General features: G+C 48.9%; 7 protein-coding genes across 7 annotated transcripts; 5 read left to right on the forward strand and 2 right to left on the reverse strand.

Annotated features, from left to right (window-relative positions):
- Positions 1-484: 484 nt before the first annotated feature.
- On the forward strand, positions 485-2,685 carry FPOAC1_011855 (uncharacterized protein; the record flags this gene model as incomplete). The annotated part of the gene is made up of 3 exons (XM_044856222.1): positions 485-2,266; positions 2,319-2,597; positions 2,668-2,685. The coding sequence occupies 3 exons, from the start codon at positions 485-487 to the stop codon at positions 2,683-2,685; spliced, it is 2,079 nt and encodes a 692-aa protein (XP_044703535.1).
- A 3,136-nt stretch (positions 2,686-5,821) lies between these two features.
- Positions 5,822-7,745, forward strand: FPOAC1_011856 (uncharacterized protein; the record flags this gene model as incomplete). The annotated part of the gene is made up of 7 exons (XM_044856223.1): positions 5,822-6,666; positions 6,716-6,806; positions 6,863-6,952; positions 7,006-7,097; positions 7,146-7,406; positions 7,456-7,533; positions 7,592-7,745. The coding sequence occupies 7 exons, from the start codon at positions 5,822-5,824 to the stop codon at positions 7,743-7,745; spliced, it is 1,611 nt and encodes a 536-aa protein (XP_044703536.1).
- Positions 7,746-8,128: 383 nt separating this feature from the next.
- On the reverse strand, positions 8,129-9,404 carry FPOAC1_011857 (uncharacterized protein; the record flags this gene model as incomplete). Its single annotated transcript, XM_044856224.1, has 2 exons — positions 8,129-9,280; positions 9,342-9,404. The coding sequence occupies 2 exons, from the start codon at positions 9,402-9,404 to the stop codon at positions 8,129-8,131; spliced, it is 1,215 nt and encodes a 404-aa protein (XP_044703537.1).
- A 476-nt stretch (positions 9,405-9,880) lies between these two features.
- On the forward strand, positions 9,881-12,731 carry RPN1 (proteasome regulatory particle base subunit; the record flags this gene model as incomplete). The annotated part of the gene is made up of 4 exons (XM_044856225.1): positions 9,881-9,998; positions 10,050-10,123; positions 10,176-12,653; positions 12,705-12,731. 4 exons carry the CDS (start codon positions 9,881-9,883, stop codon positions 12,729-12,731), a joined length of 2,697 nt encoding a protein of 898 aa, XP_044703538.1.
- A 351-nt stretch (positions 12,732-13,082) lies between these two features.
- On the reverse strand, positions 13,083-16,329 carry FPOAC1_011859 (uncharacterized protein; the record flags this gene model as incomplete). Its single annotated transcript, XM_044856226.1, has 2 exons — positions 13,083-13,986; positions 14,042-16,329. The coding sequence occupies 2 exons, from the start codon at positions 16,327-16,329 to the stop codon at positions 13,083-13,085; spliced, it is 3,192 nt and encodes a 1,063-aa protein (XP_044703539.1).
- Positions 16,330-18,884: 2,555 nt separating this feature from the next.
- On the forward strand, positions 18,885-19,734 carry FPOAC1_011860 (uncharacterized protein; the record flags this gene model as incomplete). The annotated part of the gene is made up of 2 exons (XM_044856227.1): positions 18,885-18,978; positions 19,067-19,734. The coding sequence occupies 2 exons, from the start codon at positions 18,885-18,887 to the stop codon at positions 19,732-19,734; spliced, it is 762 nt and encodes a 253-aa protein (XP_044703540.1).
- Positions 19,735-20,423: 689 nt separating this feature from the next.
- On the forward strand, positions 20,424-23,650 carry FPOAC1_011861 (uncharacterized protein; the record flags this gene model as incomplete). Its single annotated transcript, XM_044856228.1, has 6 exons — positions 20,424-20,552; positions 20,613-20,702; positions 20,754-21,035; positions 21,135-21,225; positions 21,276-22,559; positions 22,611-23,650. 6 exons carry the CDS (start codon positions 20,424-20,426, stop codon positions 23,648-23,650), a joined length of 2,916 nt encoding a protein of 971 aa, XP_044703541.1.
- Between the last annotated feature and the right edge of the window lie 101 nt (positions 23,651-23,751).

Consider the following 23,751-nt stretch of genomic DNA (forward strand, 5'->3'; position numbering starts at 1 on the left):
CTTTCAAGTTTCCGAGTTGGAGTGTCCACTTGAGTGGAATCCGGCCTGCCCAACAACCTATTTCTATTTTATCTACTGCACGGGTTCTGTTACTGTTGCTTACTTTGTTTGACGACGTGTCGAAGGAGGAAAGTCTGCGAGCAAGTGGCCAGAGTTTGTAATTAGTGCTGATCCTTTGATGTAAGTCCGTCCCGCCAACAAACTCGCCTCGCACCATGAAGGATCCTAGGATCATGCATTTAATCTCCTAAACCTTTTTTAGCGCGAATTTGTTACTGACAGCACATCCTTCTTTCTAGACACTCAGCGCCACATCCCACTGTCCCTCTTCCCCCGCCTCCTTTCCGGCCGACAATCATTGGGAGAAAACCACGAAACTCTGTCGAAATTGAGCAGATTCTATATCATTGCTGGCTTCATTGTTCGCGCGTTTGAATCTCACCACATTTGATCACAAACTCGTCCCAGCGCTCCAGTAGCCGTCATGGCTGAACTAGACACTCTGGACGTTATCGTCCTCGGCGTCATTTTTCTTGGAACGGTCGCATACTTCACAAAGGGAAAGCTATGGGGTGTTACCAAAGACCCCTATGCCAATGGCTTCGCTGCCGGCGGCGCTGCCAAGCCTGGTCGCACGAGAAATATCGTTGAGGCTATGGAGGAGTCTGGCAAGAACTGTGTCATCTTCTATGGTTCTCAGACTGGTACTGCTGAAGACTATGCTTCTCGTCTTGCCAAGGAGGGTAAGAGCCGATTCGGACTTAACACCATGATCGCCGATCTTGAAGACTACGATTTCGACAACTTGGATACTGTTCCCAACGATAACGTTGTCATGTTTGTTCTCGCAACTTACGGTGAAGGCGAGCCTACCGACAACGCAGTCGATTTCTACGAGTTCATCTCTGGCGAGGACGCTACCTTTAATGAGGGCAACGACCCCCCTCTGGGCAACCTCAACTATGTCGCTTTCGGTCTCGGAAACAACACCTACGAACACTACAACTCCATGGTCCGCAACGTCAACAAGGCTCTTGAGAAACTTGGTGCCCACCGCATCGGCGAAGCCGGTGAAGGTGACGATGGTGCCGGTACCATGGAAGAGGACTTTTTGGCCTGGAAGGATCCCATGTGGGAGTCTCTTGCTAAGAAGATGGGACTGGAAGAGCGTGAGGCCGTTTACGAGCCTATCTTTGCTATCAACGAGCGTGACGACATGACCCCTGAAGCCAATGAAGTCTACCTCGGTGAACCCAACAAGCTGCATCTTGAAGGCACTGCCAAGGGTCCCTTCAACTCTCACAACCCCTACATTGCCCCCATTGCCGAGTCTTACGAGCTCTTCTCTGCCAAGGACAGGAACTGCCTTCACATGGAAGTCGACATTAGCGGTTCTAACCTCAAATACGAAACTGGTGATCACATTGCTATCTGGCCCACAAACCCAGGTGAGGAGGTCAACCGTTTCTTGGATATTCTCGATCTCTCTGGCAAGCAGCACACCGTCATCACCGTCAAGGCTCTCGAGCCTACCGCCAAGGTTCCTTTCCCTAACCCCACGACTTACGATGCCATTCTGCGATACCATCTCGAGATCTGCGCTCCTGTTTCCCGTCAATTCGTTTCTACTCTCGCTGCTTTCGCTCCCAACGACGCTATCAAGGCTGAGATGAACCGTCTCGGTAGCGACAAGGACTACTTCCACGAGAAGACCGGTCCTCACTACTACAACATCGCTCGTTTCCTCTCCAGTGTCAGCAAGGGTGAGAAGTGGACCACGATTCCCTTCTCCGCCTTCATTGAGGGTCTCACCAAGCTCCAGCCCCGTTATTACTCCATCTCCTCCTCCTCTCTGGTTCAGCCCAAAAAGATCTCTATCACTGCCGTCGTTGAGTCTCAGCAGATCCCTGGTAGGGATGACCCTTTCCGTGGCGTCGCTACAAACTACCTCTTTGCTCTGAAGCAGAAGCAAAACGGCGACCCCAACCCAGCACCTTTCGGTCAGACATATGAGCTTACAGGACCCCGCAACAAGTACGATGGTATCCATGTTCCCGTCCATGTTCGTCACTCCAACTTCAAGCTACCTTCGGATCCTGGCAAGCCTGTCATCATGATTGGCCCTGGTACTGGTGTCGCTCCTTTCCGTGGTTTCGTCCAGGAGCGTGCCAAGTTGGCTCGCGATGGCGTTGAGGTCGGAAAGACCCTATTGTTTTTCGGTTGCCGAAAGCCCAGTGAAGATTTTATGTACGAGAAGGAATGGCAGGTAAGTCATCGATCTCAGCCTAATTTTAGAGCCTTTAACTGATCAATTTCAGGAGTACAAGGACGCCCTCGGCGACAAGTTCGAGATGATCACCGCCTTTTCTCGAGAGAGCTCCAAGAAGGTTTATGTTCAGCACCGACTTAAGGAGCGAGCACAGGAGGTTAGCGAACTGCTCTCTCAGAAGGCCTACTTTTATGTTTGTGGTGATGCTGCAAACATGGCTCGCGAGGTCAACACTGTTTTGGCGCAGATCATTGCCGAGGGACGTGGAGTATCTGAGGCCAAGGGTGAGGAGATTGTGAAGAACATGAGATCGGCAAACCAATATCAGGTATGTAGTGGCCAAATGGCGCCTCTACCAAATCTCATTGAAAAACGTTTACTAATCGAGTGGCTCCCAGGAGGATGTTTGGTCATGAAAACGCTCAGCGGCATGCTGCATTTGGGTTTATTGGTGGCAATGACTTGTCAGGTTTCAAAGGCTGGCGTTCTGCTCCACTACTATCTATACACAGGACGGTGATTTTTGATGAACGTACTCGGACTAGATTTGGGACCTTTCCTTGGGTTATAGAACGGGTGGTATTGGGATTTGCCGGTATATATGCGATAAACGGTTTGTGGCATCTACACTGTTGTAACTGCATGTTACATATTGAGAGAATGTCAGTTATTTACGTTGCCGACGCACCTTCTACCTGCCCAGATTCGGATACGCATAGAAGTAAGAGATCAAGCGGTGTCCATGTTCCAAGGTTCAAGTGTGAGAGTCATCAACACAGACAAAATAGGTGATAATATTGACATAACAGAGATAACTAAAGAACAAGAAGGTCCTTCTGAGGGATTTCTTGACCTAAACACATTGAAATAGAGGGAATTCACCCTAACCTGCCTATTCCAGGCATCTTTAGATTGTCTTGGTGTTTGTCCGATTGCCCGACAATCTATCTAGCTGCTATTTGGTAGTGGGTTTGCAACAGCCCATGTAACAAACCGACTACCAAACAACAGGCTAATTGTCTGACAAGCAGACAAGCAACGAGACAAGCAGAAGTTGCCTGGAATAGGCAGCTTGGGGTGAATTCCCTCTGTATTTGAGTATTTAGGTCATGAAATCCTCTGTGAGGACCTTTTCCCTCTTTCCTAGTTATCTTAGTTATGTCAATATTATCACCTATTCTGTCTGTGTTGATGACTTATACACTTGAACCTTGTAACAGCCCATAATGCCCACCCTATACCTGCAGGACCAACATAAGTTTTTCTTTCATATATCGATTTTCTGTGGTATTTGGAATCGGTGGTTCGGGTGATTGATGTATAATGTTATATAAATTTTGATAATTATTCAAGTTGCTCGTTATTTTGAGTTCTCGTTCATAGCTGCGGTATCATAGAAGTTACGGTTTTCTATTATTTCCTATCTAGACACTTCACGTCAATTATTTCAAACGCAAAGCTCATAACTGAGGTTGGGTAGGGTCTAATTAGAGATAGACAAGGCATGCCAAGATATCAATTGTTAAGTAATTGTAAACTGTGCAAAGCCTAGAAAGTGTAAGTTAACCTAAGGGTTGACTATGAAAGCGCTTGCGGTGCCATTCACTAGAGGTACAAACCGAAACAACAACAAAAAAGCAATTCAAGATGGATGTTTAAAGTCACTCTTAGTATACTGACAGTAAGTTACAGAAGCCAGAGAGGAGGATCGGTGTTTGGAGATCTAAATACTGATGTGACAACGAACATGAAAGTTACAGAGCCATACCTCTCAGGGTATCAGAAACGTTGCCCGCTCGAGGCATAAAAGACGGAGATAGTTAGTTAGTTTATGCTGTTTAGAACGTAGTCTCAGGTTATTTTCTCTTGTACTCCATATCTAGAAGACTATATTGTCTGTTGCCCAACAGGTATCAAGCTACCTAGATACTAATCTAGGTGGGTAGGTGGGTAGGTATGCAAGTGTATTGTAAGTTCCTATCATGGCTCCTAAAACTCTTGTTTCGAAGAGCGTCTACTTCGACTGACGACCGAAGCAGTAAACCCGTTACAAAACCACCTCTATTGGAGCAGAGTAAGAATGTAAGCCGAGAAGGAGCCGTAACGAATATTAACCATTGCAATCTTCAGGAGAATAGATGAAGCATGCTTGTTTAGGTACCTCTAGGCACTCAAGAGGGAAGGGGTACAGCATTTGTTTTGGAACACGAGGACTCTAATGTTTCGTTACTCCCATCGCATTGGAGAAGATCACAATATCCTAATATCGTAGTATGAGCAAGGCTTGACTCTCATCTGCTACACTTCCTTGGATGCCACTTCAGATTGAGAGTTTCCTAGCTACCTAGAGGTAGGTTTGAGGCCATCTTCGCATCAGAACTGCCATCCCGCAATACCTACTAAAGTACTAACCTAGTACCTATCGTCCTTGAGGGATGCGAACTTGCCTAAACTCACTTTTAGGACCTTTCCCTCTTTGAATTCGCAAGCTTGGAAATAGCAAGAAAACTCCTTCCATTTCGTTGCGACAGCAGTTGGCCCGAGCATCTCGCAGCTCCTGCCAATTCTTGTCAGTTCCTGCCAGCTGCAGACTTTCCTTCCCTGAGCACTGATGCCACTCCCAGACTGTTTTTGCCCAGCGATTGTTTTCAGTTTCTAGGTTTTCATAGACGGAAACTCTATTGTCTTTTTCCATCTTACTTCCTCATCAGCATTTTCCATTGTCAGGACGTTTTTGGTTGCGCAACACCTGCTATTCATCTTTTTGGCATTGATTCAAGCATCATTCTTGCCCATTCACCAAAACCACATCCTTCCTCTTGCAGCAGTGCTTCTTTCCGACATTTTGCTTTCGTGAATTCTTAGCTAGGTAGGTGCTCGTGGAGGATCTATATCTTCTTCACCATCTCCCTCTCTTCCATCCCCCTCTTCTCTTCTTTTTCATCTTCCTCACAACATCACCTCCAATCCTTCAATCTCCTTCGTTCGCATCTTGCACGGTATCGTGGACTATCTTACTTACTTTCACTTCATCTCAGTCTTGGTACTCAGAGTTCGTCATCATCGGCTTCTTCCAGCCTGCTTTCAACAGGTGCTTGACCATCAACTAGGCCCCCGAGGTATGTTTGGTCTCCTGCTCCCCGACATGGCATCTCTCTTGTTCCATCATGCTCCTGTTGTTCCCCTTATCAGCATTTTCTCAACACACACACATTCTGTTCAAGAAACTTGCTCTGATCAGTATTGCATATCTCTCTCTTAACCGTTTCGTCTCCACATGTTGACATCGTGGTCCCGACTGTTTAACTGACAACCTCGGAATGTAGCTAGATTTTCGCACATCCCCGAATATTCGCATCTTGCACTGCTTTGCAGCCGATCTGTTGCTTGTAAGGTAAGAAAAGTTCTTTTGCTCATATATGGTCTACTTCACTTTGATGGGTTGCATCTCATTGGCCTTGACAACTACAATTTTCGCCCTTCGTCACATCAGCGCTGACTAGTATGTGATCGTCAGATATCTCAATCGTACATCTTCATTCAACGACGATCATGGAACAGAACACGACTGCGACGCCTTTTCTCCCCAACCATTCCGATCGACGACCTCAGCATCTCGCTATCCCTGGGTCTGCCGAACACAACGCTCTGTTGAGCCAATTCCATGGTTTGAGCCTCGCTGGAATGAGCATGTCTGCCCCCCAAGCTGCATCTCTTCCTATGCAATCTCCTTACATGGTCGCCCCTGATGGGCTCATCCTTGCCTCCATGCAGGGCGCTCAGTCCTTGGCCATGAATCATCCCAACGAGCCAAACTATTCTGGCTATCAGATGAATGCAGGCTACGCCGGCCCATACGCCCTTCCCGGATCTCTTATGCCTTTTACCCCAGCCCGCGCCAATACCGGCAATCTTCGTGCTGACCGAACCCAGTCTGAAGTTCCTGGTCTGGAGAATCGTCGTGGCTCTTACTCGACTACAGAGTCTGCCCCTACTACTCCCTTCTACGGAAGCTGGCCCCCTCGCGAGCATGGTCCACGTGTTCACAGTGACCGATCAGCTTACACCACACCATCACCTCACCAGCTCATGGTTGCCCATCATGCTGAGGCTACGAACAAGCCAAAGCCTTCTCCAGTTTCTGAGCGTACTCTGGACGATCTCTTGGCTAAGAACCCCCGTATTCCTGCTGCAGTACCCGCGGTCTTTACGCCTGCAGGTCACATGAAGAGTCTTGAACAGAGTCTCGAGAACCGCATCCCTGGCAACCGCAACGTCTACATTCGCGGTCTTCACCCTACCACCGACGATGAGTTGCTGTTCCACTACGCTGCTCGATTTGGTACTGTCGAAACTTCAAAGGCAATTATCGATACTGCGACCGGTGCCTGCAAGGGGTAAGTTTCATGCATTAATCTAGACATAACAAAAGCTAATCAAGACAAGATTTGGGTTTGCCAAGTTTTACGACGTCTCCGAATCTGAGATGTGCATTCGTGGATTTCATCGCCTTGGATACGAAGTTGGTTTCGCTCGGGTTTGTCTCCACTGGCACACAGGTCAACGATGAAGATGAAACTAACACGTTAAAAGGAGTCTTTCAATTCTCGTCTCAAGGCTGAGGGCGATGAACTCTCAACCAACCTCTACATCTCCAATCTGCCCAAGTCCTTAACTGAAGTGGTAAGTTAGACTGAAATATACCGACTAATCACAAGATCACTAATCCGTACCAGGAACTCGGTGTTATCTTTCAGGGCTACACTATCTTGTCTAGCAAGATCCTTCGGGACAGCATGGGAAACAGTCGTGGTGTTGGCTTCGCTCGGTATGTCAGCAGAATACAGGGATTTGGAACCTGCTAACAACGCCACAGTTTTGAGAACCGTGAAGTCTGCGATGATGTTGTCGAGAAGTTTCATGGTCAGCCTGTTGGCGAAGAAGGTCTCCTCATGAACATCCGATACGCGGACACTCCAGCACAGAAGGAACTCAAGCGTGTCACAGCTGAACGCCGCCAGTTTCGAACCAACGAGTACAATATCGGGGCCTACGGTACTCCTCTCGTCGGCTATGGAGGCTCCATGTTCCCCCACCATGCACAGAATCGACGAGCAGCGATTCCTATTACTCGCCCGTGAGTCTGAACGCATTTCTTTTTCGTACCAATACTGACGCTTTCCTAGTCCTATGTCTCCCGAACTGACTCCTTCCGATACCAACGATGTAGATCGACGCGCGGGACACCAACGTCAATCCATTGGGTATGAAGCGAGGCTGCCAGGTCGTGACTTTGTGAGGTTTATCTAACCTTGTAAGCAGAACGGTCCCCAGCCTGCCCGCCGATGAAGTAGTCGCCACGCCTACCTCATCCGAGTGTGACGAGAACACGACTGTCCACGCCGATACCGTTGTCGTCGGTTCCACTTTCGACGCATCTCCTTCTATCAAGAAGGAAGTCAAGAAAGATGCCTAAGTCCTCGACCTCATCAACCATTGTTATGATTTCATCTGGTTGGCCATGGTCACATTCGTGCTTTTTCCCTCAAACATTTTTCTTTCTGGTTTTGGAGCGTCTGGCTCGGACATCGAGACTTGAGCAATCCTGGAACATCTTATGACCCAAGTAGATGTTAAACTCGACGAATTCATGCCATGATTTGATGTCATGAGCTTTTGTAGCTTAGATTCGGGGGCACATATGCCACTATCAGACGGAGGCGTTTAGAGCAAATCTCCATTAATGTCACTTAATCCTTCAACTCTTTACTGAGACAGTGATGCCATGAATTGATCGTCTTGAGATGTGGTAATAGTTGTCTGCGCATTTCGTAAAACATGGGTATCATTGTATCATATCTAAACTGCCAATTTTGACATGCTCTCTTCAACTGGATCGTCCTTAGAGTTCATGACATCATCGCCGAGCAGGCCACCAGATGTTTGGACATCTTTGGAGTCTTCCGACTTACCCTCATCCTCGCTCTCCTCATCTTCGTCTTCGTCGTCGTCCTCATCATCCTCATCTTCACTTTGTGGAGTAGTTTTATCCACCTTTTCCTTAATAGCAGCCTCGAGATCTTTCAACATCTTCTTTGTGAAACCAGAAGCTTCAACTGTGGCATCAAGTCTTTTGAGGCCCTCCTTGGTCATTGCTTTCTTTGCGTGTTTGAAGAAAGGACCAGGCTCTGTTGGCACAAAGTGGAATCTGCGTTCAAAAAAGCGTTTAACACAGTTGACGTCCCGATCAAAATACATTTCAGCGTTTTGATGTTCCATGGAAACCATCTGAGGGAAATCGATCACGACGGGCTCAAGTGTCAGGGTCTCCTCGCCTTCTTCAGATTTTGTTCTGTTCTCCTTGATCAAGATATTGAATTCGTTGAAATCACCATGAATCAATCCATGCTTGGCAAGTCGTAGTATGAGCGCAATTAGATCACCGTACAGGGATGCTGGGTCAGGGACCTCGGCGATCTGTCGAAGAGGAAATGCGTCTATTAACGACATGACGATTGTGTGGCGAGATTGTGCAAAAGGTTCAGGGACAGGAAAGCCCTCTTCGCGCAGAGCCTTCATGAAGGCAAATTCCTTCATAGCTGCTAGCCTGGATAGATACATCCATGATCCGGATTGTCGCTTTTTGAGGTAGTCTCGGTTCGATTTAACGGATCGGAAAGAAATACGGCCGAGTCGATGGATCTTGAGGATTCGCTGCGTGCCTGTGTGGTCTGCCACGATCATGATGTCACTTTCTTTGCCCACACCAACCCGATCTCCTACACTGTAGACGTCGTTTCGTTTGGCATAAGTGTGGAGGGCGAGATAGTCGAGACCACCATATGTGAGTCGGTAACCGTCGTACTTTGCTTCCTTGACACGCGCAATAAGGCCAACCTTTGCAAGGGCTGAGATGCTTCTGTGAACACTACCAGCACCGCCACGGAGGCGTGCAAGTTTCTCGATCAAGGACGTGGGTACGAGTTCGTGGTTTTTGCTTCCCATCTCAGCCTATGGGTTTGGTGTAAGTCCTGTGAATTTTGCAACCATGATGACCAGGATGTGTACTTACAGCAGTCAAAACTCGCCAATCCTCATCGGTGAGGTAGCGCATGGCTTTTGTGTCTAATTTCATGGTGAGAGAGTTCCTGTGTTGTTTTTCCCGATATATTCTGCTCTTCTGTCCAAAAGATTTTGTTGTTCAATCGACTTTTTTCCGTTGGTTGATGTTGGAGGGGTTGTTTCTTTGGATGGTGGGGTTAATTTTTCTTCGAGATCTTATCGCTAACCTGGAACCTTGACTCCCGCTTTGACCGGGATAGATGGCTATGTGGGTCTGGACTGTAACACGTGATGAGGCTGGGGCCAGGCGGCAGCGCCTCGCGTAACCCAGCAGAGCTAGGTACCTACAGCAAAGCATTGAGCTTAGCCAAGCAGCCCTCCATCACCTTCCAACTACGACGACCACGACTCCATCGCTAATTGATTTTCCGCGCTGTGATCACCGACGATACAGCTCAGCCGCGTATAGAGCATTATATCCCGACTTCTTTTTACCCTTCGAATCTATTCAGAAAAGCTCTACCAAGCGCCCAACCCGTCGACGTCAACATGGCTCAAGACAGCGAAGTGCCCAAGGCGGCCGACAAGGGCAAGGGCAAGGCCGTTGACGACGCCAAGAAGGACAAGCAACAATCAAATGGAAAGAAGGAAGATGAGAAGATCGAGAGTATGAGATCCTCCCGTTTTACAAGGCAATGTTATACTGACTAGGGTCCAGCTGCTGAGGAAGAGCTCAATGAGGAGGATCAACAACTCAAGAACGAGCTCGACATGATGGTCGAGCGCTTGACTGTAAGTCACTAGACGGGATTCGCGATCCTGGCCATTCTAAGCATTTATATAGGAGTCGAACACCGAACTCTATAAACCCGCCTTGGAAGCAATGAAGACCTCGATAAAGACATCGACGTCATCCATGACAGCAGTTCCAAAGCCCCTGAAATTTCTACGACCACACTACGAGACTTTGACGAAGCTTTACGAGCAATGGCCTCAGAGTGAAGACAAGACCTCGCTGGCCGATGTCCTCTCTGTCATCGGCATGACGTTCTCAGACGAGGATCGACAAGACACACTTCATTACCGACTTCTCGCCCCTACATCCGACATCAGCTCATGGGGTCATGAGTATACCAGGCATCTTGCCCTAGAGATTGGAGAGGTGTATATCAAGCGGATCAACAACGAGGAACAGACCAAGGACCTGATTGATCTTGCGCTTGTCTTGATCCCTCTTTTCCTCAAGAGCAACGCTGAGGCCGACGCTGTGGATCTCATGAGCGAGCTTGAAATCATCGAAGAGATGCCCAAATTTGTAGATGAAAACACGTACGCTCGTGTGTGCCTGTACATGTCCTCCATGGTCAACCTCCTCACTTACCCCGACAACGAGACCTTCCTCAAGACTGCGCACGATATCTACATGGAATACAAGCAATTTGCGCAGGCCATTGTTCTTGCAATTCGACTACACGACATCGACCTTATTAGGGCCGACTTCGAGAAAGCCGAAGACCCTGCCCTCAAAAAGCAGCTTGCATTCCTTATTAGTCGCCAAAGAATAGCTCTTGATATTGAAGATGACTCGGACGAGAGCGACGCAATTTCGGAGTCGCTCAGCAACATCAAGCTATCAGAGCACTTTAAGGCACTAGGCAAGGAGCTGAACATCCTCGAGCCCAAGTCTACTGAGGACATTTACAAGAGCCATCTTGAGAGCAGCCGAGTTGCTGGAATGACCAACTTGGACTCTGCCCGACATAATCTTGCAGCGGCATTTGTCAATGCCTTCGTAAACGCAGGATTTGGCAATGATAAGATGATGCTTGTTGACGGCGAGAAGGAGACATGGGTGTGGAAGACCAAGGCCGATGGAATGATGTCAACTGTCGCTTCCATGGGAACCCTTTTGATGTGGGATATCGAGAATGGACTTGACAAGATCGACAAGTACACATACTCATCCGAGACTGAGATCTCGGCCGGTGCCATGCTCGCTATCGGAATCATGAATTCTGGTGTGAGAATGGACTCTGACCCTGCCGTTGCTCTCTTGGCCGATAGCGACAAGCTACATCATCATGATCCTCTCATCCGAACGGCTTGCATCATGGGTCTAGGACTGGCGTATGCTGGGTCGAATAGGGAGGACATTCTTGAGCACCTTCTACCCATGATTTCTGACTCTTCTTACGATATGCAGATCTCTGCGATGGCCGCTCTGTCCTGTGGCCTCATCTTTACGGGCTCCTCTCATCCCGAGATCAGCGAAGCTATTGTCACTACCCTAATGGACGACGACCGTAAGAACCAACTGACTGATAAGTGGACACGGTTCTTAGCCCTTGGCTTGGGTCTTCTCTTCTTCGGCCGACAAGAAGAGGTTGATGTAATTCTCGAAACCCTCAAAGCCATTGAACACCCTATGGCCAAGTCTACCGCCGTGATGGCAGAGATCTGCGCCTGGGCTGGCACAGGTGCTGTGCTCAAGATTCAGGAGCTCCTGCATATCTGCAATGAGCACCAAGAGGAGACTGACGAGAAGAAGGGCGACGAGCTACTGCAGGCATATGCCGTCATCGGTATCGCCCTTGTGGCCATGGGTGAGGATATTGGCCAGGAAATGGTTTTGCGACAGTTTGGTCACCTTATGCACTATGGCGAAGCCAATATCCGTAAAGCTGTACCTCTTGCTATGGGCCTCATTAGCCCCAGCAACCCTCAAATGAAGGTCTACGATACACTGTCTCGGTACAGTCACGACAACGATCCCGAGGTTGCTATCAACGCCATCTTTGCCATGGGTCTTTTGGGTGCTGGCACAAACAACGCCCGATTAGCCCAGCTACTGCGACAACTCGCCAGCTATTACCACCGTGATCAGGACGCCCTGTTCATGGTGCGAATCGCTCAGGGTCTCCTTCACATGGGTAAGGGAACACTGACAATCAGCCCCTTCCACACAGACCGACAGGTTCTATCTCGCGTCTCGGCTGCCGGCCTACTTGCTACCCTTGTCGCCATGATTGAGCCCAAGGAGTTTATTACCGGCCAGTCACACTACCTTCTTTACTTCCTCGTCACCGCTATGCACCCCCGCTTCCTTGTCACCCTGGACGAGAATCTCAAACCTCTCAAGGTCAACGTTCGCGTTGGTCAGGCCGTTGACGTCGTTGGCCAAGCTGGTCGTCCCAAGACTATTACTGGATGGCAAACTCAGAGCACGCCAGTGGTGCTTGGATATGGCGAGCGCGCAGAACTCGAAGACGAGGAGTACATCAGTCTTAACAGCACCCTTGAGGGCTTGGTGATCTTACGGAAGGTAAGTTCGTGAACACCCACATCATTTGTTTCGGGATACTAACATGTATAGAACCCCGAATGGGAAGCTGAGAAATAGACGGGTTTGACTTGTTTGGAGCATGGTGCCGGTTACAAGGACATGCTTAATTACACTGTATTCTATGGTAATCTGCCGTAAGCGCAGCGAAGAAGGGGGCAGAAATGAACATTCGATAGAAGGAAGAACTGGTTCGATTTTGAACTCGTTTCCATCGTAAAGGCACTCTGCTTATTTATGTAGAAAGAATTGAGACTGCCCACATCTTTAGTGTCTGTAAATGCTATTCAGTGCTCCGCTGTGTAGAAACCACGTCTTCCCAATAACGCCCATAATCATCCATGCGGTCTATCATTGCGACACCCAGATAAAGATGTAGATCTATATGTAACGCCTCCCAACATCAGAGCTCTACCACGTTTTAGGTCCGAAATGCTCGCCCTCTGAAACGGTGTTGTATGAACAAGCTTGCCAGTCGCAACCCTGCTTGTACACCTCGGTACCCCACCACTTGAGATTCTGCGCAAAGCCAGGATAGATAAAACCAAAGAAAACGACCACAATACCAAAAGCAAGACCAGAATCGAGAGCTGCACTCAAGGTCATGGTATACTTACTCCACCAAGCGTTATGTCGGTTTTTGATCAAGTAATTGAAGACGTAACAGACGAGCACCCAGACAGAGAAGTTGAGACCTGTAGCAGGGGGGATCCATGACATAGCGCCAAAAATGACGGGGAGATTGACCTTGCGCAGGATGCTTGAGCGGTGACGTCGGCTGTAGAGCCACAAAGGAATCGGGAGTAGTGCACCAAGCGGGAAGAACCAGACCAGAGACCGATAAATTGCCTTTGGACCGAAGAATTCGTTGGGCCCGACAACTCCCCACAAGATGGAGCCGTTAAAATGAACTCTGGCAATGGGACATGTGAAACCGTTTATCGCCTCAGAAGTGCAGATGCCCCTGATGTTGGCAAACATCCAGTTGAGCACACCGATCTGGGTTAAGGAGGAGACAAGGGTTGCGACGATCTGGACTAGAAAGAGAATTCGCGGGGGGATCTTCATGTAGTGACCGAGCTTGAGATCCGATGCAAATTTGATACCTTGGGCTGATGAGATATAACCGTATGTGACGAAGACCATATTGGCAATGGGACGGCCTGGGAAGACGACACCACATATAAGCTGGCAGATGAGGTAAATGCTACTGTGCTGGTTTGTGACGGCCATGATAATACCATTGGGGATGAAGAAGAGGGCCCCAATGGCGAGGGCGAGCAGAAGACCATACCAGGGCAAATGGACAGGATAACTAACTTGATTAGCAACCAGATCTCGTGGAGAGGCAATCAAGCAAGAGCGCTTACTATTCGACCACAAAAATTCCGATAGCGGTCATGGTGAGAAATGTGATAAGGTACCAGCTCAGAGGAGCATCCTTGTATCTCTTCATGAGCTTGCTGTGAACATCCTCACGGCTAATGATTCCATCAACATGCGATGCGGATGACATTCGCCTACCACTTTCATCAGTGGATTGGCGAGGCAGCGATCCAGGGGAGTCCGCCACAGGCTCGTACTTTGCTTGGCCATCCTCACGGGCCTCTTGCAGGGCTCGTTTCCAAGACCTCCAAATATCCTGACCGTGCCAGCAAGCAGTATGCGTCAAAAGGGCGGATAGGCCGGCAAACTGAACTCCATAACTCAACACATATGTGATGGGCAAAAAGACTCTGCTGTAGTTTTGGTACGCTTCACGATCAAAGAGGAATTCGGGGGTCAGGATTTTGCTGACATCGTAAACCTTGCCAGTATTGTCGAACACAGCTGCCGAGAGAATTGGCATATACGAGGAGAAGAGAACGTTACTGTAGTAGAGGATAGGTGCGATGATCCACATCACCACAGCGAGACCCCCGATAACGTTCATAGCAGCCCAAAAGGGGACCAGCAACGGCGAACCAACATATGTGACCTGCGCCCAGTCAAAAGTTAACGGGAATAGCCCGAGACCGGAGGAAACACCAAAGAGGTTTGCGATGACAACATTCTTAGGGGCAAACCAGGTGATAACGTTGAAGTAGCTAAGCGCTGGCATGAGCAGCCCAGGCAGAAAGTAGAAGAGGAATGATATGGTCCACACAATGTAAAAGAACTTCCACCTGCTGATGGTCCAGCCCCCTGCAGGTTTGTTCTCTTGTTTGTGGAGTGTCGAAAACATAGCTGCCGACATAAGAGTTCCAGGCCAAATCATGCCGCTGGGTCGGACAAGGAAGCGGCGCGTCAGACCTGCGAAGCCATAACCGAGGATTTGCGTGGATATAGTGAGGAGAAGCTGGTAAATGATAGGGGCTTCCTGGTTATAGAACTGGGTTTGTTCGACGATAACATCGGTCGCAAAAGCGAAGCCAAAAGCAACATTGCTGCTAACATAGACGCACGTATGCTCCTTTTCGTTCCAACGACCTTGCGCCAGCCATCTCCTCACACGGGTACGCCTTTTAACTTTATGTAAACTATGCGCATCGTCACTCACAGAGGCTACCCGCACACCGTCGATAAACTCTTCTTCAGGGTCGTAAGGTCGCTTTAACACGAAATCCCACAGGTGTCCAAGGGGGTGGACAAGTAATAAAGCAATAACTGGAGTAATAGCAACACTAGGGTATCTTAACGAGAAGAACAAATTGGTCGAGGAGCCGAGGATGGCGAACAAAACCGAGAGGCACCACATGCGCGGCGTGTTTATGGAAAGGGTGGTGTTATCGGTGGGCGGAACAGAAGCGCGGACAGCCTCGTGGGGAGAGTTTTCTTGGTATTCAGTGTCTGAAGCAGCGGAAGAATCGTCATCCAGCAGTGCGCCATCATCAGACAGGTCGTCCTTCAAGCTGCCTTCAAGAACACCAGGATGTGTAGGTTCACCGAGACCCATGCGGCCTTCAAGGCCAGAAACAAGGACGGCGCCATCGATCTCTTCTGATAGTCTCGAAGAGGACTTTTTGCTGGGCCCAGATCGGTGCGAGGTCTCGCTGCGCATCGTATCGGTAACATGACGCAATTGGTGCGAGTCGGGATCCCAGCGATCACTGCCAGCGGGCGAGTTGTTACGACTGGGCGTTAGCGATACGGAGCCATACGGTGCAGCGTCGGAGCGAGCAGCAGAGCGAGCAGCAGAGCGAGCAGCAGAGCGCAAAAAGGGCGTCTTTTTGGAAGCCATGTCTAAGTCGGCGTTTGATGGTTGGGGAGTAGCATCTAGACTGTCATCGGTATTGGTATGTTCAGAAGACTGCAGCGCTGCATTTTGATGGCCAACGACGGCTGATGGGGGAGCAGAAGAAGAAGGAGAAGCAGCCGGGGTAGTTAATAATGGGAGAGGTAATATATCAGAGGCCGTAGCCTGGTACGGCAAGACATGGCCCTGGTCTTGAACTGGGTGTGAGGGTGAGACAGTCACAGTGGACCTAGTGGTGGAGGATGAGGACGAGGATGTTAGGGGCTGAAGGGCAACGTCCTGGCGCAGTGTCGGGGAGTCAACAACAACCCTGTCTCCAACCCTCTGTGCCAGGGACGAGGACGCTGAAGACTTGCGACTAAGGCTTTGTTTGCTGGAGGAGGAGATGGAGGCCGAGGAAGAATTGGTGGTGTGTTTGCCCATAGCGGGGAGGGGCGTGTGTTGTACGGACAGTGAGGGATCGCGTATCGAGGCTATCAACCACCTATCGTTTGACTAAAGAGACAAGGCAAAGCAGCAAGTAGCGGGGCGTGATCGATGGGCTCCAGCTATCATCGATCCGGTCTGGTGCAGTATAGTAGGTATGGAGCCGGAAGGCAAAAGGGCCCTATGTGACAAGACAGGACGATGCTGCACTTGGAGGGGGATAGGGGTCTTGCCACTGGTGCCCGGGAATGAATTGAATCAAGCAAAAAATAGTAGGTAATAAAGGAAGAGGCAGTGAGTGATTGGCAAGAGACGGGAGAGACCAAAAAAAGCAAGGCTACGGGGAATTGCCATTGTAACTACATACTACCTAGGTTAGAGGTAGGTAACAGTCTAACAGGCAGCCAGCCCGGGCTGTCTGTATGAACGGATACGCGTGGAGAGCCCCAAGGGTGTTTTAGTGGATGACTACCTAGGATCAGGCGGATGACAAGGGAGTCGGTGACGGGATGACGCATCGTAACAAGTACATACTCTAGACTAAAGCATTCGTTTCCTTTGAAGTCTAAGCTAATTCATATATTCAAGAGAGAATATTTATGCGTATGTATTGGCGGTCAAGCTGTGAAAGGGAATGAGCGATTACATTTTGAGCCATCACGACTGCTAATGGTTACTTCTTTGCAGGTAGGAAGGTGTGTAGGTCGGCATGAGGAATGAAAGCCATCTATTGAATTGTACTCTGTAACTCGCAATTATTTGCGGGAGGCTGCCGAAGCCAAGCGCTATTCTATTCCACAGGGTGATAGGTACTAAGGTAATAGCTGCTGAATCCTCCCACGGGTCATGGCCAGAATGGGAAGTACACCGTCTTTGGCCTTGTCTTTTATTACTAGACTAACCTCTCAGTTGAGTTATGCATGCAACAAATAGTCACATAGCCGACTTACGTGAAGATCTGCTCATGATCTTTGGTCTTAAAAATGACATGACCTTGCTTAAGACTCATGATTTGGGGGCTGAACAATACCAGGTATCTATCTTAGTAGTATCTCGACATCTATGAAGATGATCCCCATTACACAACCAATACTATACAACTCAACCCATGTCCTCGTCCCTGAAACGCACTGAGCACCGCATCTCGACGACGGCCGGCAATAACCAAGCGGGCCGAAGAATCCCTGGCAACTCCATCTCGGCTACCTCTGTACATACAGGGAAGGGGATAATATCTGCTGATGAACGATGAATCTGATTAGATAGCAATAGACATGGCTCAAGATGTTCTATTGGCCTTTAGTAATCTCTACAACTTTTTTTTTTTTTTTATCTCAGTTGCATACACGCTGATCCGGCCTCTTAGAAAGCTGTTCCTGATTCAACCTCAGTACAGTAAAGATCTACAGCTGATAGGCAAAGCTTGAAATGATTAACCTTTAGCTTGTATTCCCTACGTTCGTATACAGCAATGCTAAAGTTCACACCACCCAGACAACGCCGTTCCTCTATTAAAACATGGCAAGCGTTGAGCTACCCATGTTCAAACTCATCATAATGCTTGAGGCATGTCTGGGTAGGTAGGGAGGTATGAGTACCTATGGGGATTTCATCCCAACTTTTGAGCAATGAGACGCGTCGTATTGCAAATGATTAGCGTTTCCTGGTTCATGCTTGACTGTTGACAGAGACACGGACATTTTTATCCATGGCCTAGACCCTGCCTAGCCTACCTACGCGAGACACCCTGTAAACTAGAAGAATTTCTCTACCAATCTGATATTTGACAATTCAAACAATTTGATATTGATTATTATCAATTTAAACCAAACGGTATTTCTTACCCTAGGTTCACCCCGAACGACTTTTGGTTCATGGAAACACCAATGATTGTCGTTGTATTTGTCGTCATTGTTTCTGGACGCAAATACAGGGAAATTACAACTGCATACTGTATTATTGACAAGAAAACTGTGGCATCCCGCACTTTTGGTGATGGTTCATGATTTTTTGAAGTCAACCGAATTCATCCCTCGCTCTGTAGCCAAGAGCCATATAAATTACATATGAAAGCCATTCTTCTTCACTTCACAAAGTGAGGTCAATTTGATACTGGTAACAAGTTGACCTTGAATACGTAGTGGGGGTTGGTTTATTGTTAGCCGTCTAATAACCTCAAAACATTCATTATTGATATCCGCCTTTGTCGAACAAAATAATGGATAATAAAACCTAGTCTTGGAACTGTTGCGTCGGTCTTCACCGCCGATGTCTGCGGCGGCTTCTTAGACGTCGCCGGCACTGGGTCCAGGCACATGATGAAGGGTCAAGAACTCAAATGACGCCAGAGACCAAATTTGGGTTCGGCACGTATCCGCTCTGTCGGTGCCAAGGGCGCTGCTTTACAACTGCTTCTAGCGTAATGTCATCCATAGGACCCTTTCCACGGAACAAGTCAAACAACAGCTAGAAAAACACTCTTTTTCACCAAAAAAAAACCAATATCAATCCACCACCCCGGCTCATCAAATCCAATCAGCCTCGTTGTGGCTATGGCGTCATCCCTTCCTGCTGCTAAGCAGCAACTGAGGAAGATTGTGAAGCAGAAGCTCTCCACGATATCACAGGACTCCATCACTACTCAGAGTATGATCACCAAACAACCAACCAACCACCCCTTTATTCGTCATGTCCTTGTTTGTCTTGGACATTTCCCCTAACTTGAGTCGTACAGGTCGTTGTATCTTTGAGTCTCTGAAAGAGCTTCAGCCTTATAAGGATGCTAGACGCATCAGCATCTACCTGGCCATGCCTACCGCCGAGGTCCAAACAGATGCCATTGTTCGCCATGCACTGGGTGCCGGCAAGCAAGTATTTGTCCCTTACCTTCACAAGTCACCTTTCCAAACACCGGACACCCCATCACGCGTAATGGATATGGTCCATCTGGAAAACATACAAGATTACGAAAGCCTCAAGTTGGACAAGTGGGGGATTCCAAGCGTGGATCCGGCCACTGCCGATGCAAGGAAACGTATACTAGGCGATTTAGATGTTGAGACTTCTGACTCTGCCGTTCTCGACTTCATTGTCGTCCCAGGCGTCGCATTCGACTTTGATGAATCAGGGTCGATTCGGCGTCTTGGTCATGGCAAAGGATTTTATGACTTCTTTATCAACAGATACATGGCTAAGCTCGAGTCAAAAGGCATCGCTCAGCAAAATCCGCTGCACTTGTATGGTCTGGCTTTGAAGGAACAGATGGTGCCTGCGACATCGGAGCACCAGATTCCAACAGATACTCACGACCGTAGACTCAACGGGCTCATTATTGGTGATGGTGAGATCAAGCACGGTGTTCACGAAGCGTCTACTTCACGATATCCGTTACAAGATCTCTAGTACAAAAAATCCAATTAATCCAATTTGAAACCCGAATCCAAGACATCGATAGACACGTGACAGTTTGATACCTTAGGTTAGTAGCTTTGTTCATGTCTTTGTCGCATATTTCTTTGATGCTTGTGAATCACACTTGGCAAAACGGCTCTCAAAAATTGTTTTCATGCCGAAAATATCTAGAATAGGTACCAAATACTAGTAAAGAGGTATTCCGATCATCACCTCAAAACTACCTATTGATTGTCAAGAAATTAGGCCTTTTATGACGCGTGAAGGCATCATCGGTTAATCTGCGGCCATCAGGTTGCCCCGCCATGACTGACAACGTCTGGCTTGCTGAGTTGGGTGGGCTTTGTGTATTTTACTTCTGATTGACTCTAGCCTGGAGACATCATTTATCCCACCTCGGACTTTGATCTGATCATTAAAGCAACACTTCTCTGACGTTTGGGGTCCTCTTTCCCCCATTTCCCATACCCTCCACTTCGCTTCTTTCCTTCTTTCTCAACTGGTGCTCCCAGCCAGCCTTTCCGCCAACCTTTAAGCTTGCGACTTCCAGCAACACTCATCGACGCCCAGCTACTGCCCCCCCTTTATATGCGCCGCAACCACCAGGGTTTATCGTGCGCAACATAGTCAACTTATCCGAATCTTTACTCCCGTACCTTCTGCCAGCCACTTGATACGTAATGGCTACGAACGGAGCCCAGGAGGCCTTTGCGCCGCCCGATGTGCTGGCTGCTGTCATGACGATGAGGAGCGGGGAGCAAGACGCAAAGAAACATGCTCACGAATATTTGGAAAGATTCCAGAAATCGGTGGGTTACTGCAACGTTCCAACTTTTACTCGTCAGCTCGCTAACAGCTGAGGTATGCAGAAGGATTCATGGGCAACTATAATAGGTATTCTGCAGTCAGATGCTGAGCCAGAGGCCACTCTCTTTGCTGCCATCACCCTCCGTGGAAAGGTTTGACGCTCATGAAAGCTACTATGCCCTCTCATTTCTGACTTTTGCTAGATTACATACGACCTATCTACTCAAGTCCCTGCCAACGAATTGCCCGCCCTCCGAACACAGATCCTCCTGCTTCTAAAGCATTTCGCTCCAGGACCCAAGCCTATCCGCGTCCAGCTCTGCGTATGCCTGGCCATCCTCGCCATTCAGATGAAGGACTGGAACGATGTCCTGTCATCTGTTGTTCAGTCACTCAGCGACAGTCCCGAGAGCCACGCCTGTATTCTGGATTTTTTGCGGGTTCTTCCCGAAGAAGTTACCGAAGGTCGAAAGATCACCTTGTCTGTATGTGGATCGCGCAACTATAGATCGGAAACACGCTTCTTTGAGATTGTCAAATCCGGTCGACCTCAGCACCAGTTCAAGTCTAATTGTTGGAATTAGGAAGAAGACCTTGCCATGCGAACGCAAGCTCTATTGGCAGACAACGCGGGCCAGGTTGTCCAACTGCTCATTAACTACTCCCAGTCTTCACGTAAGTTGCTTTCGATATTCCCACGCGGAAACCACTGACATCCATTGTAGCTGCTGCTGCACAAAACCCTCAGTTAATGGAATGTATCACATCTTGGCTTCGAGAGGTCCCAGTCGGCGACGTTGTCAAGTCGCCTCTCATGGATATCGTTTTCAACGGCACGACGAGCGATAACTGCAGCCAGGAGGCCTCCGAATGTCTTTGCACCATGCTTCGAGAGACCAGCGACGTGGACGAGAGCCAAGAGATCATCGAAATGCTCTTCCCTCGAATTATCTCACTCAAGCCTCAGATCGCAAAGGCAGCCGAAGAGGAGGATGCTGAGACACTCAAGGCTTTAACCAAGGTGTTTGCGACAGCCGCAGAAAGCTGGGTTGTTGGAATTGCCCGTCAGCCCGCACACTTCCGGCCCCTGGTTGATGCAATTTTGGAGTGCGCCCTGAGAGATACAGAGCGGGAAGTCATCGAGCATACCTTCAACTTTTGGTATGAGCTTAAACTCTACATTGTGCTCGATATCTACATACAGAGTCGACTTGAGTTGGTCGACGTCTATTCGAAGCTGGTTGATGTTCTCCTCCAGCAACTCGAGTACCCCAAGCCAGAATCGGGCAACGAAAACGACTTGTTTGACGGTGATCGAGAGCAGGAGGAGAAGTTCAGAGAGTTCCGACACCACATGGGCGATACACTGAAGGATTGCTGCGAGGTGATGGGTGTTACAGATTGCTTGACCAAGGTTCTCCAATCCATACAATTGTGGATGTCTAAGTATGCCAACCAGGTGACCGACACAACAGTTCCTCACTGGCAAGAGCTAGAGGCGCCTCTTTTTGCCATGCGTGCCCTTGGGCGGATGGTTGATAAGGACGAGAGCATTGTGCTCCCCCAACTCATGCCTCTTCTTGTGCAGATGCCCAGCCATGAGAAGCTTCGTTTCGCAACCATCATGGTCCTTGGCCGATACACAGAATGGACAGCCGCACACCCCGAATATCTCCAGCCTCAGTTTAACTACATTGTCACATCGTTCCAATCGGATTCCAAGGAGATTGTACGGGGGGCTGCCTTGGCCATCAAGTACTTCTGCACCGATTGCAAGCATCTCTTGAGCGACCAGGTGCTGCAGCTTCAGGAGTTTTATGACCAAGTTCTTGACAAGCTTCCTGACCTGAGCAAGGAGGAGATCACAGAGGGTGTAGCCAACGTTGTGGCTTGTCAGCCTACGGAGGAGGTTTACCGTTTACTCAAGGTTTATTGTGATCCCTTGATTCAGCGATTGATGACAAAGGCCAACGTTGCCACTGACGAGGAGGGCAAGCTGGCTCTCGCAGGTAAGCATATCGAACCCATTTAGAACTACCAAACAGCTAACCCTTGTCTAGATCATCTGCAACTCATCACCATATTTGTTCAGCATGTTGTGCCTCCTGTCAATCCAGGTCAGGAGAACCCTGCTGTTAAGTACTGGCAAGAGGTTTTCCCCATCCTTTCCACCGTACTGGACAACTTCCTGAGCTTTACACCTATCTGTGAGCGTGTGTGCAGGTGTTGGCGCAACATGGTAATTTCCCACCGTACAGCCATGGCCCCCTTGCTCCCCGAGATGGCAAATAAACTCGCCGGTGGTTTCAACAACTCCAGGGAAGGCTGCTTCCTGTGGGTGACTTCGGCAATTCTGCGTGAGTTTTCCGAGGCCCGCGAGCACGTTGACCAAGCTACTACCGAAAACATCTACACCTTCTTTGAGGCCCAGACAACAACCTTCCTCCGGGTCATGACGGAACTGCAACCCAAGGAACTTCCTGACGTCATTGACGACTTTTTCCGCCTCCTGATTGACGCTCTTCTATATTACCCCCAGAAGCTCATTCCCTCTCACCTGCTACGATCAATCTTCGAGGCGTCTATTTACGCTCTAACCCTTGAGCAGCGAGATCCTCTCTCTTCAACACTACACTTCCTCCGCGACCTACTCTCTTATGGTGGCGACAACCCCGCTACTAGCGACGGCCTTCCTGAGGCCGTGGCATCTGAGATGAAGAACATTATTAAGGGTTTGCTGCAAACCCTCGGCGAGAACTTGGTCAAGCAGATCATGGCGGGTATGATGATCACTTTCCCTCGTGACTGTTTTGCCGACGGCAGTGGTGTTCTCCTGGCTTGCTTTGAGCTGGTCCCGCTTGAGACTCACGAGTGGGTGTCCCGTACAATAGAATTACTGCCTGAGGGAACCGTCTCCCCAACCGAGGCCAACCGATTCCTGCTCAAGACCAAGGAGAGGCTTCAGTCAGGAGATCCCAGCGCCATGAAGAACGTGCGCGCGATTCTCCAAGATTTCACCAACACATACAGGCGACGAAATGTGGCTCCTCGCGATGGTCTTGGCCAGCTTGAGGCCACTCGCTTCCAGTTCTCTGGATGAGCAAGGGCATATACTGATGATAGGACAAGGCAAATTTGATTATGAGGGCAGGTATCTAGATGAGCGCAAGTTCTCTCTCGCCTAACCAGATGATATCTGGC

The sequence above is a fragment of the Fusarium poae genome, chromosome 4 (genome assembly GCF_019609905.1).
Source record: "Fusarium poae strain DAOMC 252244 chromosome 4, whole genome shotgun sequence".
NCBI classification, from domain to species: Eukaryota; Fungi; Ascomycota; class Sordariomycetes; order Hypocreales; family Nectriaceae; genus Fusarium; species Fusarium poae.